Source organism: Misgurnus anguillicaudatus, chromosome 1, assembly GCF_027580225.2.
Source record: "Misgurnus anguillicaudatus chromosome 1, ASM2758022v2, whole genome shotgun sequence".
In the NCBI taxonomy this organism is placed as follows: Eukaryota; Metazoa; Chordata; class Actinopteri; order Cypriniformes; family Cobitidae; genus Misgurnus; species Misgurnus anguillicaudatus.
This window is the reverse complement of record NC_073337.2, coordinates 24,984,536-25,004,570: the sequence shown is the minus strand read 5'-3', so window position 1 is coordinate 25,004,570 and position 20,035 is coordinate 24,984,536. Positions and strand designations below refer to the sequence as shown.

General features: G+C 38.0%; 1 protein-coding gene across 2 annotated transcripts in view; it reads right to left on the bottom strand.

Annotated features, from left to right (window-relative positions):
- Positions 1 to 1,082: 1,082 nt before the first annotated feature.
- Positions 1,083 to 20,035, bottom strand: part of LOC129432028 (plexin-B2) — a 132,050-nt gene continuing 113,097 nt past the window's right edge. For both annotated transcript variants that reach the window (XM_073868621.1, XM_073868620.1), the window contains exons 15-37: positions 18,901 to 19,049; positions 18,396 to 18,513; positions 18,049 to 18,185; positions 17,783 to 17,965; positions 17,581 to 17,692; positions 17,174 to 17,383; positions 16,740 to 16,940; positions 16,524 to 16,660; positions 16,141 to 16,241; positions 15,055 to 15,284; positions 14,621 to 14,802; positions 12,094 to 12,160; positions 11,869 to 12,015; positions 9,671 to 9,827; positions 8,060 to 8,160; positions 7,859 to 7,943; positions 7,366 to 7,517; positions 5,607 to 5,767; positions 3,256 to 3,403; positions 3,114 to 3,178; positions 2,955 to 3,030; positions 2,800 to 2,873; positions 1,083 to 2,723 (exon numbers count right to left, since the gene is read on the bottom strand). In XM_073868621.1, the coding sequence (XP_073724722.1) occupies positions 2,618 to 2,723; positions 2,800 to 2,873; positions 2,955 to 3,030; positions 3,114 to 3,178; positions 3,256 to 3,403; positions 5,607 to 5,767; positions 7,366 to 7,517; positions 7,859 to 7,943; positions 8,060 to 8,160; positions 9,671 to 9,827; positions 11,869 to 12,015; positions 12,094 to 12,160; positions 14,621 to 14,802; positions 15,055 to 15,284; positions 16,141 to 16,241; positions 16,524 to 16,660; positions 16,740 to 16,940; positions 17,174 to 17,383; positions 17,581 to 17,692; positions 17,783 to 17,965; positions 18,049 to 18,185; positions 18,396 to 18,513; positions 18,901 to 19,049 (3,099 nt within the window). In that variant the 3' untranslated portion in view covers positions 1,083 to 2,617. The remainder of the gene's footprint in view (positions 2,724 to 2,799; positions 2,874 to 2,954; positions 3,031 to 3,113; positions 3,179 to 3,255; positions 3,404 to 5,606; positions 5,768 to 7,365; positions 7,518 to 7,858; positions 7,944 to 8,059; positions 8,161 to 9,670; positions 9,828 to 11,868; positions 12,016 to 12,093; positions 12,161 to 14,620; positions 14,803 to 15,054; positions 15,285 to 16,140; positions 16,242 to 16,523; positions 16,661 to 16,739; positions 16,941 to 17,173; positions 17,384 to 17,580; positions 17,693 to 17,782; positions 17,966 to 18,048; positions 18,186 to 18,395; positions 18,514 to 18,900; positions 19,050 to 20,035) is intronic.

Here is a 20,035-nt window from a genome sequence, read left to right as displayed (position 1 = left end):
ACGGCGTTACAGGGACGCAGAAAGTATGGCAAGGGAGACGCAGCGTCTTGTTCCCTTCTCAGGGAACAACAGTTACATACGTAACCAGAGACGTTTTCATGTATCAAACACAACTATGCAAAAAAGCATTTTGGTATGAATCAACATTCGCATACAGAAGATATAAGCATTTAAAGCGTTTAGCACGTGTGCTTAAAAAGTCTAGAATTTTTATGATATGATCCTACACTACACAGGGAATAATATGGATTTTTTCCCAGAAAACTTCTTGTATAAAATAGATTCAAGCACTTTCAATGACCTGTATCTATGTATGTATATTTTCAAAAACTTTCCAGGGCCTTGAATTTTTTCCCCAGATTTACAAACGTTCAAGGATTTTAAGGACCCGCGGGAACCCTAAAAACGTTTAAAGGGGACATATCATGAAAATCTGACTTTTCCATGTTTAAGTGCTATAATTGTGTCTCCAGTGCTTCTATCAACCTACAAAATGCTAAAAAGATCAACCCAGTCTTAGTTTTGGTAAACCATTCCCTTCAAGCATGTGAAAATTGAAAAAATGTGGCTCCCCTTGTGATGTCAGAAGGGGATAATACCGCCCCTTAATCTGCACTACCCAACCACGACACTGCGATTTAGTGCAGAAATCATCTCATTTGCATTTAAAAGGACACACCCAAAAATGTCACACCTACAAAGGTAAATTTTAACATGCTATAATAAATTATCTATATGGTATTTTGAGCTTAAACTTCACATATGTACTCTGGAGACACCAAAGATTTAATTGACATCTTAAAAAAAGTCTTAAGGTATGTCCCCTTTAACGGTACACAATAGATCCTTAAGGTACAGTAATGTACCCCAAAAGTTACAACATTGTATTGTGTTACAAAATGGTACCTTACCATACCAGCAACAAAAAATGTACAGTTTTGTACTTTTTTTCTAACTAACAGAGCTAAAACATTTTCCTTTGATTTAGTTGTTTCACAATCCCAGTAAAACTTCATAAATCACAATTAAGATGAGAAAAATACAGTAACTTACCGTAATAGTACAAAAACAAGGCGGAAACGTTGTTAAAGTCCCTATTGCAATTTTTAATGCAGACACAATCACCACACAGTTCATCATTATTACTCAGATTCTTTTAAGGCACTACGTGGTATAAAGAAAGGCAAGGAAGCTTTACAGTAAACCATTGATAGGGTCATAGCTCGACAACACAGGAGAACCGACAGGAGCGAGAGAGCGATATAAAACATGAACTTGGCAGTCGGGCTATATTTACACTTTAAAGGCATTTCCTGCTGTGTCCATTATCCTCAAAATGGGGCGGTGCCAGTCTCTGATTGGCTGCGATGTGACTTTGTCACGCTACGCAGTGCACGTCTGCTACCAAAGGCAACAGGAGTCATTCACGCACATTATGAAGTTCACAAACAAACAAAAAACACTAAGTGTTTGGCACATTTGAGTCAGAACATACAGGTAGGAAAACAGTACCATTCACAGATTAAAAAAAAAAGATAACAGGCTTATCAGCTGCCGTTTATCCATTTTAATTACACTTTAAGCCTTTAAATTGATGTAAAGCCGAGAATAAAAAATAGATGATTGTGGACAGCTAAGCCGAAGCTTTGGTAGCTTTACTCAAAACAAACGTATTCATTATACTTAAGAGCTTTAAAATAGTACCAGGATAAATTGATATTCATAATTAACTGATAATATTATCTTAATGTATGTGGCGTACAAGTCTCAGTATACACAACTGATGTTAAGGCAATACAGTAAATTACCGCATTCATGAACGTCTCTATTACGTGCCTAAAAAACGAATAAGAAACACAAACATCCTCCTGATCAGTTTTAAATTGATAAAAAATCATAATTGCATCGTCAAATAAGGAAAGCAATGCGCTGAAGAACAGATGAAACATAAAAATGCGTCAAGACACCAAAGCAAATGGAGATAAAAGTATCCGTAGTCTTTGTTCTGAGCGTCGTCGTGGATCAAATGTGCTTGCACTCGGTTTCCGAAAAGTGGTCAGTCGGGAATCCTGTCCTCTGTTGTGTTTCGCCAAATAAAGTGGTTAAATTAAAAAGTTACTTTCGCTAAAAATACGAATGATGTCACGCCTATGTGAGCTCATAATGTACCACGACAGGAAGTGACATCACTGCGCAGGAATGAGTGGCACTTAAAATACACAGGAAATCGAAATAGTCCACAGGAATCGATCTGACCCTATTTTTTTGTAAAAATATATTTACATATAATACTTTATCTCATCTACACAGGAAGAATATACTGGACATCTGATTATTCATTTTTCAGAGCGGAAAAAAAAATAAATGCTGGGTTTTCGTTTGTGCACGTGCTGATGCGAGGAGTACCGTAATGACTTTTCCATCTTCTCAAAGTTTGGGAATGATAACATCTCGGCTAAGAGTTTATATTGGTCCCTTTGAACGAAGAAACGTCAGGGTTTCATAGCTTTTATCTCTTTCAGTCTATGCAACAGAGCCTCCGTCAAGTCCTCCAGGATGGGTTCTCGGAAATTTTTGTTTAGTACCCCCACTTGATTCGGTGGCACAGGTGGTGAGACTAAAGATCGGTGACTTTGTTCTCCAACGCGGCGGCGATCTGTTGGAGTCTGAGCGTCAGCTGTTTGCTCTGGGCGGCAGGGTCGTCCTCCAGCGATGAGATTATCTGCAAAAAAAAAGATTTTGCAATCACCGTCCTTGACAACCAAGACTCAGGTGCACGTGTAAATTTGTACACTTATCCCATCATAGTATTTGCTGGCATATTGGTAAAGCTGGTGCAATGCGACCTGGGTATTCAACTTATCTGTGTGAGACTGGAAAAGATAACAAATCTTAGTCAAACCCAATGCAAACCTCTATAATAAGATACCAAGGAGTTGGTGTGTGGTACGTACACGTGAAACTTCTGCGAGGTGCGCGTTTATATCCTGGTCACTGACTGAAACCATCTGACGGATGCCTTTGTAATAACTTTGAGAGGAGAGACAATGTTAGTTGTTAATTTTGCCTGCGCTCACACATGGACACATTGACTAAATAAATGAGAGACGTACTCATCAACCATCTTCTTATAAGTGGAGATTTCTTTTGCATAAAGCAGCTTGTTGCTTGGGGATTCCTGTGGGAAGAAGAAAAAGAAAATGAGATGGCAAGAAAAGTTAAAACCGGGATTTATAAATGGTGCTCGATGCTCACCCGGGTCAGTTTGTGCTCCGACTTGGTGCAGGCGTCCATGAAGGTCTGAGCGATGACGGACAGCGAGGCGTCCACCACCTCCGTCACGTGGACGTCGAAGATGAAGTGAGGGTTCTTCAGGATGTTCACCCAGAACCGTAGAGGCAGACTGCGGACATACACATAGTCAATCGCATGGGAGTGAGATTTTAATAAACAATGCCCCACTGGCCCTAATAGGGTCGACAGTCAATACAGAGTTAATACCCAAAATATGAGACTTGTTTATGACTCATCAAGCGCTTTTTGAAAACAATATTATGACATCAGGCAATTTAATTTGCTGTTGATGACAGCAGATGGGAGACGGGGACGTGCTTGACGTGTGCTGATGCAGACCTCAGCTGTCAATCTCTGTGCGAGACACGCTGTGAATAATTTATCCGGACTTAACAAAGCCTGAATAATTTAATCTGCTAGTTTAGCAGGGTTCAGAGCATTTCCCCTTTGACTTTTCAAATCTCTGCAGCACCTAATGGTTTATATTCTGTCTCGGGGTGATCTGAAGTGTTACGTTGTGATAACTAAACCATTTTGGTTTGGTGAACAAGCTTTAAGGAACAGTGAGCACAAAAATCAAGTTATAACTTGCACTTATGTGGTTCTAAACCACTTTAACTTTTCTTTGTGGATATTTGAAAACAATTTAATTATAACTTGTGCAATTACAGTGTTATGTATGTGACATTTTCAGTCAAAAAATGTAAATATAACAAACCAAAAAACAAACTCCAAGGCACTCTCTTAAAAAAAGTAACAAAGCCTTTATTGATATGGCTTGGTCATAATAAACCTAATAAAAACTACGGACATGGTAAATCCGACGCGTTTTGGCAATCAAGCCTTCGTCAGGGAGTAAACTTGATTGCCGAAACGCGTTGTATTTACCATGTATTAGGTTTATTTTGACCAAGCCATATCATTCAAGGCTTTTTTACTTTTTTTAAGAGAGTGCCTTGGAGTTTTTTTTGGTTTGTTATACTACTATTTTTCTATCCAAAGAGCACCTCGACTTTAGTCATTTTTGAATCCCAAAGTGGGCATAGCTGGTCGTCGCCATTTCGGCGTGTCACACCTTAATAATCAAAAATGGGCAAAGAGCTGAGGTTCCCCCTGGTTGCCTGGCTCAGGAGTTTTAAAACTGTTAAATATATTTAAAAAAAATTAGCATGAAGAAACATTTATCCAAACTTAAAAAAAAAAAAGTTTTATATATATATATATATATATATATATATATATATATATATATATATATATATATATATATATATATATATATATAAACAAATAAATATATAAATAACTATATAAATATAAACACATAAATAAACAAATAACTATATATATATAAATAAATATATAAACAAATAAATATATAAATAACTATATAAATATAAACACATAAATAAACAAATAACTATATATATAAATAAATATATAAACAAATAAATAAACAAATAAATAAACAAACAAATAAATAAATAAATAAATAAATAAATAAATATATACACTCCCTTTATTATGTTACAAAAAAAATTCCTCCCCCTCACAGTTTTCATGAAGGGCAAAATTAGCAATATATATATATACCAAAAACACTTTACTTGTACCAGGCTTTAAAAAAAAATCTGCTGTAAAGTTGTTAGCGCACTTTAAAGGTGCAGTGTGTAAATTTTAGCGGCATCTAGTGGTGAGGTTGCGAATTGCTCACCCCTCGCTTTTGAAACGCATAGAGAAGCTACGGTAGCCACCACCGGAAAAACATGTCATTGTCGGAGACAACTTAGTAAAAAAAGTTTGTCCGCTAATGGCTTCTGTAGAAACATGGCGCCACAAAATGGCGACTTCCACGTAAGGGGACCCTCTGTGCATGTAGATAAAAACGTCTCATTCTAAGGTAATAAACGCATAAAGGTTCATTATGAAAGGTCTTTATACACCCCTGATAATATAATTTTGTATATTATTTTGAATTTCTGTCAAGAGATCCTTCTAAAAATTACACACTGCACCTTTAACATGGGTAGGGTCTATGGGATTGACTCCCTTTCTAGTGGCTAGTCGATAAATTGTAGTTTAAAGGGATAGTGCACCCCAAAATTAAAATTCTGTCATCATTTACTGACTCTCATGTTGTAACAAACCCTTTATAAATTTGTTTGTTCTGATGAACACAAAGGAAGATATATTTTTTAGCAAGTAGAAAAACAGAAGCACTGTTGACTTCCATAGTAGGAAAGACAAATACTATGGAAGTCAATGGTGCCCTAAAAGTTGCATAAATATAGGTTATAGTGTGAGACTGTTACCTGTTGGTCTTCCATATGTGGATGGTCTCTTCATCGACGTTGTCATGTTTTTGCGCTTGTTCGTCCAGGAAGTCAAAGAAATACTTCACTGCAGGTGGCACCACATTCCCAGAACTCAACACGCTGCGGAAGAAATCATCTACAAACTGCTGCAGTGTTCCCTGTAACAAACACAAACACAACAATTTTACATCACTTTAAAACTCAACTTATTACACATTTACACTTTTATTTAAAGTGACATGCATTGCATTCGAAGTATATTAGGGTTCCCACTCCAAGTCAAAATTCCTTGATTTTCACTGACTAAAAACTGAACTTCCATGACCTGTCACTCCATCCCAGACACAGGTCATGGAAGTTCAGTTTTTAGTCAGTGAAAATCAAGGAATTTTGACTTGGAGTGGGAACCCTAATATACTTCGAATGCAATGCATGTCACTAAATAAAAGTGTAAATGTGTAATAAGTTGAGCATGAATAACGTAGTGTACATCGTGTGTTTATACAATGTAGTACCAATAAACAGCTGCTTAAATTTAAGTCTTGGACCCGGAAATGGTATACATGCGGATTACATTTTGATAAATGGAAACTAAAATTTAAAGCAACAAACAAAAATCCCTGAAGAAAAATATATAAAATTCCCTGACTTTCAATGTCTTAAAAATACCTTCAAAATTCCAGAAATTCCATGACCTTTGGGAACCCTGTATATATTTTATGCATTTCCTTGGAGATCAACATCTTATAGCAGCTCACGTGTACAGTATGGTATCAATATTGTGTGGACTACAGTCCTAACCCCCATCTTAAAGGCGGGGTGCATGATTTTTGAAAAACACTGGAAAAGTGGGGCCAATCAGCAGTAAGGGACGTGTCTACTAACGGATATCGTTGCCACGTGTAAGGCGGGTCTATCAAAAGAAGGTCCAGAGTCTATTGGGGTGTTTGTTTAGATGATTTCAAATGTCAACATTGGCTTTCAGAGATCATGCACCCCGCCTTTAACTAATACACTCTTCAGGGTTCCCCACCTTAGTTAACTTCAAATTCAAGAACTTTCCAGGTCCAATACTCTCAAATTCAAGGAGTAAATGTGGGGACACATTTCAAGTGAGAGCAAGATTACATCGTGTTATCTTTTAAGATATTTCCCTTTCGAGGGAACTTGCGCTGCGTCACTGCAGTGACACTTTGGGGACGCCTCCAGGGGTAAGTGCGTCTGAATGTGTATATCAAATTCAACCAATGGTGAGGCTTAACGACAAAGACAGGGTGACGCGGGAGCCAGGAAGTATATCGCTATCTGAAATATTGCCAAAGACGGCGTTACAGGGACGCAGGAAGTATGGCCAGGGAGATGCAGCGTCTCGTTTCCTTCTCAGGGAACAACAGTTACATGCGTAACCTGAGACGTATTCATGTATCAAACACAACTATCCAAAAAGCATTTTGGTATCAACATTCGCAGACAGAAGATATAAGCATTTAAAGCAAACCGTTTAGCATGTGTGCTTAAAAAGTCTAGATTTTTTATGATATTATCCTACATTACACAGGGAATAATATGGATTTTTTTTCCAGAAAACTTCTTGCATAAAATAGATTCAAGCACTTTCAATGATCTGTATCTATGCATGTATATTTCCAAAAACTTCCCAGGGCCTTAAATTTTTCCTCCCAGATTCACAAACTTTCAAGGATCTCAAGGACCCGTGGGAACTTTAGTAAATCAAAGCAAACCGATTATGAATTACCTTCATAGAGAGGAGTCTGGTCAGGTAGATCTCAGTGATGGCTTTAGTGGTCGACTTGTCTTTCATACTTCCTCGTTTTGATTTGACTTCATCCAGTTCATCCGTGGGTCTCACCAGGTGAAATACTTTATCATCCTCCAGCAATGCATTTCCTGTTCAACAAAAAGTCAAGTGCATTTGAAGGTTTGCGGTTTAAAAAGAGTATATTTTATGAAATTTTTGCTTTATTCGCCTTTAATTCGTGCTTTTTATTGTTATTGAAAGTCAATGGGGCAGTTTCCCAAACCGGGTTTAGATGAATCCAGGACTAAACCTTAAATCAGGACATTTACAGTAAGTAGTGATTAAGGCATCTCAACATGCATTTTAATCTGGGACTAGTATAAATCCTGTCCAGGAAACCAACCCATTATGTTTGGACTATTAAGGATAGAAATCGAATTAGATAATTTGTTAACATTTTAAGCCTTCAATACAACTAAAAATCACTAACTTTCTTCATGGTTGTCTTGGTGCTGGTCGAAAGACTGCTGAGTGTGCAAAACTTTGGACAAGACCAGCGTGGCGCCATCTCTGACCTAATACAAACACAATACACAATTAACACAAATACATATAGATGAATAAAAGTCATACTGAAAGAATGCATACAACATAAGGGTGAATAAATGATGCCATATACACAAACACTCACGTTGTAGTGTGCCAGCGTGTTGATCCGTTTCCACTTTCCCTCCTTTTGTGATGTCAAATCCAGGTCTGACAGGATCTGGCCCGTGGAGCCGGGGCGCCACTCTGTGACGAGACAAGGAAATACACTTAATGCAAAAAAACGCAAACGTCGCACATATTATGCTTGACAAGCTAAGATATAATGTCTGTTTTTTCTTTAATCAGATTTATCTGTCTGATGGATGACGTGAGACATCGGCTTTAACAATTCAGCACATTTGCAAGAACAACTCATTAAGAGGCGCAGAAGAGCGCGCCGACACGACCGAGATCCGCCATTAATCAAATCGCTATCTGCTCAGAGCCGAGACGAGGCACGTCATCCTCCGGTTTTCTTAAATGCGGAACGCTGTTTATGAAATAGCTATTCATTCGTGCTGCTTTGAGTAAAGTTGGAGACTTTATTCTGTTGGAAACTTTACAGATGGTAATAAATCATTAAGCCCAGCTGATTTTGAGGAACAAATCCGTATGATGAATTTAAATGCAATATTATGCATTATAATGACCTAAGAGTGCTAAAAGATAAATTATACGGGTGATTCTCACGAAACCATCGAAACACCACGGCACTAATGATTTTAGCTTTAAAACGTGTAATATAGTAACATTAAAAAGCATCAGAATTAACACAATACTGTGTTCTACCTTGCACAATGTGTGATTTCAACATAAGAATTTATAATTGTAAATTTTATCTCATTTTCTGCTGAAATTCTCATTACCGCAATGTGTCCGGCTGTGTTTGAACATGCGTTATCTTGTAATTTAAATAAGTTAACTAAATTAGTCAAATGAACACAAAAATATTAAGAAAAAATAAATAAATGGATGTTTTGCTAGACTACTCTAGATGACAGAAAAATATTTACTGAACATTCATGTATAATAATAATGAAGAAAAATTAGGAAAATTATGTGTCAATGCCTGATGTTCTCATCCTCCGCAACACTTTTTGAGAACAGTTTAAGCACACATACAGAATTTTAATAAAGTTTGATTTTGAGTGACCAAGCACATGGACCAGTTACTTCAAGGTGGCTACCAGGTAAGATCATTTTTTTTACAGTTAATTTGAAATATTGTCTTGTCAGAATGCTTACACGACATTTTGATTATCATTATCACAACCGATACTTATTAAATGTTAATTTAATTAACAGAAGCATAATACTTTGATTTTAAATGCATGTGCAGAATCTCCAAATTATGTTCTTTCAGGTTTGTCATGTCATTTTGAAAATATGTCAGTGTTGATGTTTTCTGACTGTTGCGGTAATGAGATTTTTTAGGACTAATTTTTTTAATTATGTTACAAAAAGTGTTAAATGATAAGTAAAAGTTTTTAAATTAATGTTCCCATTTACTCCAGACTTTGTTTTTCAATGTCTGGTGGGAAAAAAAGTCAATTTAAGCAATTTTTACATTTTCATGCTTGACATTTTTAAAACCAAGTTTTCGTGAGAATCACCCATACAAGAAAAAAACATCTTTTTCTGTTGAAGTCTGCTGAGGTTTCTGAGTATAATTTCTTAAAATAAAAAGCAGTAAATTGTGGAGATGATGTCTAACCCAAGGCGACGCTCTCCACCGTGGGTCTCTGCGAGTATGGCAGGTTCCTGTACACTTGCTCAATGATCTTCTCTTTTACTTGGGAGATGGTGTCGCAGTTCAGGACTTTGACAGGGGTCACGTCGGGACCTTCACCGTGAACCAGGACCTGTAGGGTCTAAAAAGTTTAAACAGTTTTTAATTGGTACCATAGTATGTACAATGTACTGTATGTATTGTATGAATGTGTGTTCTCGTGTTTTTAATGCATTGCAATATATATAGTTATGTGCATTTTTAAACTCCCAACAGGGTTCCCACACTTTAGTTAACTTCAAATTCAAGGACTTTCCAGGTCCAATATCCTCAAATTCAAGGACTTAATGTGGGGACACATTTTAAGTGAGGGCAAGATTACATTGTGTTACCTTTTAAGATACATCGTTACAGTTCCCTTTTGAGGGAACTCGCGCTGCGTCCCTGCGGTGACACTTTGGGGACGCCTCCAGGGGTAAGTGTGTCTGAATGTGTATATCAAATTTAACAAATGGTGAGGCTTAACTAAAAAGACAGGGTGACACGGGAGCAAGGAAGTATATCGCTATCTGAAATATTGCCACAGACAGCGTTACAGGGACGCAGGAAGTATGGCAAGGGAGACGCAGCGTCTCGTTCCCTTCAACAACAGTTACATGCGTAACCCGAGATGTTTTCATGTGTCAAACACAACTATGCAAAAAAGCATTTTGGTACGAATCAACATTCACATACAGAAGATATAAGCATTTAAAGCGAACAGTTTAACACGTGTGCTTAAAAGTCTAGAATTTTTATGATATTATCCTACACTACACAGGGAATAATAGGGATTTTTTTCCAGAAAATTTAAAAATAAAATAGATTAAAGCACTTTCAATGACCTGTATCTATGCATGTATATTTTCAAAAACTTCCCAGGGCCTTGAATCCCCCCCCCCAGATTCACAAACTTTCAAGGATTTCAAGGACCCGTGGGAGTCTAGCATGTAGTCTAGCATAAAATATTTTGTTAAAATCATATAAATGTGTGTGTAACGTGTATGATATTATATATATATATATATATATATATATATATATATATATATATATATATATATATATATATATATATATATATATATATATATATATATATATATATATATATATATATATATATATATATATATATATATATATATATATATATATATATATATATATATAAATACACACATGCATGTATAATTTTAAGAAAAATAAAAAAATAAAAAAATATATAATAATATTTTTCTATAATTTATATTATATATAAATAAATACTTAAAATAAATGTATATAAATTATTATTATTACACATATATATGTTTATATTAAGTATTTATATTTATATATAATATAAATTATAGAAAGATATATATACGCATTCTTAAATATACATGCATGTGTGTATATTTATTTATATAAACATAATTATTATACACAATACACACACACGCACGCACGCACACATGATGTAAACAAAAACTTTTATTCTGCAAACAATTAGTTGCAATTAATCGTATTCAAGTTCCTCAAACAATGTAAATATAAAGGGTTTCTTAATCTGTTTTAGCTGCTTTTCATCTACATGCATGCTGAATTATTTATTTGCAAACTGCACTAATTATAAGTCAGTTATTATGTACTCTTATGCGTTATTATTATTATGTGAAAGTGATTTTTAAACAAGACAATTTGCTCAAAACAAATACCTTTGTTTGTTGTCTGAGATGGCATTAATTGTTCCCCGTCGGGTAGTTTCCTCCAGTAGATAATGGCTCTTTGGTCTCAACGGGACGTTACGTTGCGCATTGAGATTATCAGCCAATGAAATTGCGTTAGCACGACAGAGACTGACAAAGTCTCTACACGTTACTGAATCTCTTTCATCAAGCTCCATTCAAACTAAATTAACGCGAATGCTGTTGAAGGGCTCCCTTACCGACCATTTCTGCCAGAGTATTGCCGCAAGTTCATCTTTGTAGACTTTAGTAAACGCGTACACCTGTCAGCCTGCTAAAATGTTCCCTTGTATCCGTGTGAGGAGGATCTCAAGTGGATAATTGCTTGATGGGAAATTGTGCTGACGTATTAGAAATGCGGAACATGGGTTTCGCAATGCCAACGAATGTATCTGGCAACGCGAAGACACTTACCAAGACGCTGTATTCGACATCATCCCCCAGGAGTCCCGTGTCGTTCAGAGTGTACTTGGCTTTTTTCATCTTGGCGTCCACAGGCCCTTTTTCCACCTGGTGTTTAATGGCCTTAAAAAGCTTATAGAGCGGCTCACCAGCTGAGTCCTGAGGGAGCATACATTAGTCAGCCGTTGTGAAAACTATTTCTGCGGATTTAATCATAGCCAAGCAGTCAGCGCTTACCTTCAGGAACTGGTAGAGACATATGGACATCCAGTTACACAACATCCTCTCCACAACCGTCTCGGACCTAAACATGAGCGATGGAGAAATAAGCAACAACAGTGTTGGCGGTCCTCCAAAAATAGTTTCATCTATCCATCTATGCAGAGCTTTGCAAAACAAAATAATCCATCTATGTAAAATAAAAAACAAACCCACACCCTTTAATGGATGAGCTTTATGTATTTTTAAGTCATGTCTACATGATAAGGGTTTTTAAGCACTTAATAGTGTTGATGGTGAAAAAAACGGTGAGAAGATTTATGATTATTAATGCAATTGGATGACACTTTTAACCAAAGCGACTTACAGTACATTAAAGATATACATTATTAGTGTATGTGTTATCTTGAGTATTGTACCCACAATTTTTTTCGCTGCTAACGCATAGCACTGCTCTACCAATTGAGCTTCAGGAACACTTTTTATTAGGGATGCACTGATATATCGACCTATAATCAAAACTATCGGTATCTTTCTGTAGATGTAGCTCAAGAATACTCGCGGGATTTAACTTTGTGCCATGCAGATTTTTTGCTTGAGGTGAATGATGCGTTTTCATGGCAATCGCATCCCACAATTCGCATTCGCAAGTTTGCGTCTATTCATGACTTTTCATTGACTTTGTATGGAATTTACTCACGCAAATAGTTACATTCGATTTTTTTTTAAATGTATCGGTGCAGCCCAACTATGTTTTGACTATTTGGTCTAGCTGTGTTTCGGTCACTTTTTAAGCCGGTCTAAACGTGTTTCGGTCACTTTTTAAGCTGGTCTAGCTGTGTTTTGGTCACTTTTTAAGCTGGTCTAGCTGTGTTTCGGTCACTTTTTAAGCCGGTCTAGCTGTGTTTTGGTGACTTTTTAAGCTGGTCTAGCTGTGTTTTGGTCACTTTTTAAGCCCGTCTAGCTGTGTTTTGGTCACTTTTTAAGCTGGTCTAACTGTGTTTTGGACACTTTTTAAGCTGGTCTAACTGTGTTTTGGTCACTTTTAAGCTGGTCTAACTGTGTTTTGGACACTTTTTAAACTGGTCTAACTGTGTGTTTTGGTCACTTTTTAAACTGGTCTAACTGTGTTTTGGTCACTTTTTAAGCCCGTCTAGCTGTGTTTTGGTGACTTTTTAAGCTGGTCTAGCTGTGTTTTGTTCACTTTTTAAGCTGGTCTAGCTGTGTTTTGGTCACTTTTTAAGCCGGTCTAGCTGTGTTTTGTTCACTTTTTAAGCCGGTCTAGCTGCGTTTCGGTCACTTTTTAAGCCCGTCTAGCTGCGTTTTGGTCACTTTTTAAGCCGGTCTAGCTGTGTTTTGTTCACTTTTTAAGCCAGTCTAGCTGTGTTTTGGTCACTTTTTAAGATGGTCTAGCTGTGTTTCGGTCACTTTTTAAGCTGGTCTAGCTGTGTTTCGGTCACTTTTGAAGCCGGTCTAGCTGCGTTTCGGTCACTTTTTAAGCCGGTCTAGCTGCGTTTCGGTCACTTTTTAAGCCCGTCTAGCTGCGTTTCGGTCACTTTTTAAGCCGGTCTAGCTGTGTTTTGTTCACTTTTTAAGCCGGTCTAGCTGTGTTTTGTTCACTTTTTAAGCTGGTCTAGCTGCGTTTTGGTCACTTTCTATGCTGGTCTAGCTGCGTTTTGGTCACTTTTTAAGCCGGTCTAGCTGTGTTTTGGTCACTTTCTAAGCCCGTCTAGCTGTGTTTTGGTCACTTTCTAAGCTGGTCTAGCTGTGTTTTGGTCACTTTTTAAGCTGGTCTAGCTGCGTTTTTGTCACTTTCTAAGCTGGTCTAGCTGCGTTTTGGTCACTTTTTAAGCCGGTCTAGCTGTGTTTTGGTGACTTTTTAAGCCGGTCTAGCTGTGTTTTGGTCACTTTCTAAGCCCGTCTAGCTGTGTTTTGGTCACTTTTTAAGCTGGTCTAACTGTGTTTTGGACACTTTTTAAGCTGGTCTAACTGTGTTTTGGTCACTTTTAAGCTGGTCTAACTGTGTTTTGGACACTTTTTAAACTGGTCTAACTGTGTTTTGGTCACTTTTTAAGCCCGTCTAGCTGTGTTTTGGTGACTTTTTAAGCTGGTCTAGCTGTGTTTTGTTCACTTTTTAAGCTGGTCTAGCTGTGTTTTGTTCACTTTATAAGCTGGTCTAGCTGTGTTTTGGTCACTTTTTAAGATGGTCTAGCTGGACTTTGCTGGTCAGACCAGCTATTGCCACCTTAAACAAGCTAAAACCAGCTACCAGCTCATGCTGGTATTTGCTGGATTTTTCAGTAGGGTTTATATGTTTATATATTTATTGAAGAAAAATTTCCTGGAAGGCATTTTGTGAAACTTTTGTGAAAATGCTGGCGGGCAATTTTAAAAAAAAAAAGGCTGGCGGGGAATGATTTAATTCCCACATTTTTTCATGTTTTAATGACTTTGGGGATCCTGGATTCAAGAAGAGACTCATGCATAAATGTATCATCTGCCAAATGCATAAGATGTAAAATGTAATGCATGTTCTGGTTCTGACCTGCGTAACATGAGTTTAGGGTTCTTGCTGTGAACGTATTCCTCCATGAGCTCCAGGAGTAGGGTTCTCATGATGTCCGTGTAGTACTCCAGCTTGCCGTGCAGAGCCACGGTCAGGAGCGATGCAAAGTAAACCTTATTTCTGGCATTAAACTCTTGCTTTCCCTCCAGGGTACGAATGAACTACAGCACACAGACATGGGTACACAAGTCACCTCATAAATCAAATCCTGTTGTACGAAGGCTCGTCAGTCGAGCAGAACGCATTTCAAAACATTACTTTAAAGTCTTGTTTCTGCAGGGCAGACACTTGAGATTACGCTTACGACGAACAACAAACAAACAGACGGCCATACAATGATCCAGAAATTTCTCTCAGATGCTTGTTTACAACTAGTAAATACAAGCTGGTGTGGTACAATATAAGATTCTTACATTGATGAGGAACGTTTTGCTGTTGAGGAGATTGGAGAACTGGTTGAGGGCCTGGTCTACGATGACCCTGCGGGATTCTGGGATATCCAGCTTGCCGGTGATCATGACGTCATTGACTCCATCTTTGGAGGGCAGGAAGAAAACACGGTCCGTGTAGGTCTTGTAGTCCAAGAATGGCATCCGAGCTTCACTCAGGTCGCTAGTTTGGTCCTCCATCTCTATCATAAGATCTGAGAAACACAGAGAATCAGTCAACAAATTTCTGTCACTCTAAAAATTCAAAGTCCTCATGAACAGGAAATCCTTATATTGGAGCTTTTATGCTGAATTCAGACCCACCGCGGTTGAGGCGGCAAAAACGCGCTATTTGAGCGTAGTTGGACGCTTGAACATTTTGAGTTTACTCGCTTCATTCGCGCGTGTGAAATTCTAGTCATTCGAGACATTCACGCGGAAATTAACGTCATGGGAGGGGCTTCTGCGACTACGCTCGCTTCCTGTAATCACATCACTACTAAAACAAGCTCCCGATTGGTTAACGCGGCGTGGTTTTCCAGCAAAGTTCAGATTTATCAACCCGTGGCAGGCTCAATTCGCGCAAACTAGACGCGCAAAGGAGGCGGATACACGCCGCGCTAAACACCTCATTTGCGCCGCAAGACCACCAGACCCGGGGAAACGCTTCTTTACATTGACTTAACATTGAAATCACCCGCGCTTGACGCCTCTACTGCGGCTGGGGTGAACGCAGGATTATGCTACGTACACACCAAACGCAGGTCATTGCGTTACTTGCTCTAGATTACTCGTGTGATTTAACTTTGTGTCATGCTAATTTTTTATATTTTCAACTTGGGTGAAGACGCTTTTGAGGCGGATAGCGCATGTTTTCGCAGCAAACGCGCCGCCATATCGTGTCATTCGCATCGCCCCGTGCAAGGACGCGTCTTTGCATGTAATCTACTCGCACAAATCATTGAACTCGCGTCAGGTGTGAACCCACAGTTAGGGCAACCAAACTAATTTTTGTGTCACCCGTTTTTCAAATAGTTGATCTTTAAAGCAAACATTTCAAGGATTGATCACCTGTAAATTCTTTTTTACAGCGATCACGAACGCTCTCCTCCAGATTTGCCAGTTGATTTTTTATCTTCTCATACTCTCTTTCTGCCTGTTGACTTTTCCTCCTGCACACACATACAAATACAAGCACAAAAAAAATCAGTGGTCTATCCAAAACAAATGTTATGTTTACCAAAAGCAAAAGCTTGAAATGCTTGGGAAAAAACCCGGTGCTTGTAGTTTGCATAAAAAGCTATAAATATATCTGCTCGATATCTCTACAAAAGCAATACATGGATACCGCACAACGTATCCATGCATGTGCACTACCCACCAGTCCGTGCCATGCCCGACGGGTATCATGAAGGCATTCATTTTGCATTCGGAAAGCCAGAGAGTTTAATTACCTGTAGCAATATATTGACATGGCAATGAAGAGCACCATGGGAATGAGGACAGCTGGAATGATGATGTACAGAGGAACCTCGTATTTCCTCTCAAAGCGCACAGAGCCCACTTTCCACTCTCCGTGTCCAAACTTTATCTGCAAAAGACATGAAGCGTTAATATTTGTAAAATTGAAGTCTGTGCAAAATGTTGCAGATGATAAAAGGCTTTCTAACCAAGAGATCCATGGCCTCCGAGCTGGTGTCTCTGCGATGGCGACTGGAGGTGGATTTAGGAAGCCTGGAGGTGGATTTAGGAGGCCTGGAGGGGGCAACGAGGAACAGCTTATCATATTCCAAGGATGTTACATTGCAAAGCACGTCGCCCACGAACGCCTGGGCCTCTTGGACAGACATGGCTCTGTTGAAACCATTACCCTGAAAGAAAGCAGACAGAACGTTTTTTTGCATAAAGCAGTTACTCAAACCAAAAAGTACACAAAGACAACTTTGTAACATGTACTAAATAAAACCAGGCATGCATAAGATCAACTTAAAAACATACATTGTCACATATCACACATTTAAGTTTACCACAAATGACAAAAAAATTTATAGATTACACTACAATTGTGTATGTGACCAAAGTCCTTATAGTAGAAATATTTACCAGTAACATAGATGATGGAGCCTCCTGTGATGATTTTATCCCCCATGTCAGTGAAAGTGGGATCAGGGTGGTAAACGAAGTTCGTTAGGACCTCCTCCAGGTTGTCCAGCTTGATGCTTATTTTTAAGGGCTGGTCTTCGTAATCCTTTGGCACTTCTGGAGACAGGAACTCCAGAATCGTCTCATCCTTTCTGCTAAACTCCTGAACAAACTGTGGGATTTAAAAGCACATTTTAGGAGTCTAAGCACACAGCGATAAAAACAAAGATGATGAAGAAAAGTGAAACTGAAGAACACAATCAAAAGAAGAATAAGGAAGCGCTGACATTTCTCAACATTTGATGACAGAATAAAAGTGATTTATTGAGATATAAGGATAACTTTAAAGATAAGGTGCTCTTCTCCGACCGTAACATTGGTCGTCTCGCCGGTCGAATCGTCAGAAGAGGGCAGCACCAGCATGGTGGCTCTCTGCACTTGACCAAATCCTGATCCCTCCACCGTGATCTTACGGCCTCCACTGAGAACACACAAACCGACATAGACGTGTGACGCATACGGGTGTTGTATACGATCACCTATTCGTTCAATAGCTCGAAATGGGACTCACCAAAGAAAGCTAGACTGTGGACCATACTTTGTAATTTTGGGATTGGGCGAGTATTCAAATCCGTTTTTAACTTCTTTAACGGTCACCTTGCCGTACTTCACGCTGACGGTCAACTTTTCCAATGGAATCTTTTGGCCTTTATATGGGCCCGTCTTGCAGGTAATCTCCTGGCCGAATGTCACACTGCAACACAAAAATTGATCAGGAATACACAAATATCATCCGCTTCAGTTCTCTCAAAAATCTACTGAAAGCCGGTTCCTCACACTTCACAAGGCTCTCCTCCGACAAAGATGCTGATGTCATCTTTGCTAGCCGTGTCCAGATTTTCTCCTGTAATGGTGATGAGGGTTCCTCCAGCTTCAGGCCCGTTAGAAGGGGTCACCTCTTGGGGATCAGGATCCTGGAGGACACAACAAAAGTCTCTGTGAATGTTTACTCTCATCGTTGTTTGTACATTTATTGATAATGCAAAAAATGCATATTTGTCGAATGCATAAAATGAACAGGTACAATTATATTATGCACTAATAAAATAGATTTTATAAAAGAAAAACAATCCCTCGATTTGTAGAAAACACTGTAAATAGGCATACTCAGAGAAAGAGGTTACCCTGTAAGTGAACTTTACAGTAGACAGTCCCCGTCGTCCTCCATCAACCTCCACTTCCACTGGCCCGTCCAGGCTGTGAGGGAGTGATGGGGGGAAAGGCCCGATCTCACAGACAACACTGTGAGAAAAAACAAGTGAGGATAAACATAATTCCCAAATAGATATTCTGGTACAAGATGCATTTCAAATATACGCTACAGTGGTCTCCAACATGGTTCCCACGGGCACCAGGTTGCCCGTGAGTTGCCCACCAAAGCACATTCTATTAATAGCCTCAATTTTTATATTTATCCATTACATATTTTTATTTTAGCTTGGCTTTTTTATGTATGCTAACATTTTAAACAATGATAAAACATATCAACAAGTAAAGTAAAATAAGAGAGAGACCGATAAGACCCATGCACTGCATAATGCTTTTCATTAATATACTGTGATAATGCGACCCAACTGTTGGGTTTGTCCATATTTGTCCCAACTATGGGTTGAAACAAGAGTGCATTACCTAGTAGACACAGAGTATCTCTCAGGTTGATGGGTACATGGCACGTTTGCCACAGTAATACTTTTAATATCTTCCTGCTTGATGCCCAAGTTGGAGCCCTTTATTGTGACAGAGATCTGGCCATCCATTGGTCCGTACCGTGGGATAATCTTAAAAAAAAGCATAGAGAAAGTTTAGGGAGACACCCTGCAACATTTATACTTTTTGAAGCATCGGTGTTAAAGCTATTTTTATACGCATTTGGCAAACAGTGAGATTTCTTTAGGTTGAGCTGATATAGGTTGAATGACAATTTTACAATATTTCAAAAACGACAATGACAATATTGTGAGCCAACGCCGCTAGTGTGTGTGGATTCTGGAGTAGTGCTAATATTAGTTAGTTATAGGATGAATATGTATTATTCAAGTGTTTTTGTTATTTCTAAAATGGCCATTATAACAATGAATGATTATTACAATGATTCACTTGGAAACTAAAAATTAAAAATTGATTCTTTGAGACTCATCTAGTCTCTTCTAATCTCTCAATTTAATGACACATCTAAGCTTGTTTGTCTTTGAGAAACTGTGAAAATTTTAATCAGGGAGAAACAAGACGGGTAAAGAAAGTAAATCTACCTCTGTCCGGTGTCTTCCAATTTGTGTACTTATAAGAAGCTACAAATTAACAAACAGGTTTTGTTTTCTTCAAGTTATTTCAAAATTATTTGCAATTAATTTATATTTTATTTAATATTAGCTTACCATCTTAATTATATTATTAGAATAGATAATTGATTAATAAATAAGCAAAAATGTAATACTTTAGATGCAAAACCCTCTAAGTGCGTCTGACATGTTTTCTTGTAAATGAGCTTTTTTTCTCAGGCTCTTCTGTTTAGGCTCAATAATTTCACTTTAATGGCACTGACAATGTTATTAGTCAGTCATTGAAATGCCTTATTTTCACAAATGTCACTTAAAGGGATAGTTTTCTCATCCTCATATTGTTCGAAACCTGTATAAATTTCTTTTTTGTGGTGAACACAAATGGTTACTGGTGGTAAGCATTGACTTCCATAGTAGAAAAAACAAATATTGCAATAAATGATGATGAAGATATTTTGATAAATGATGGTAAGCACCCAGTTGAC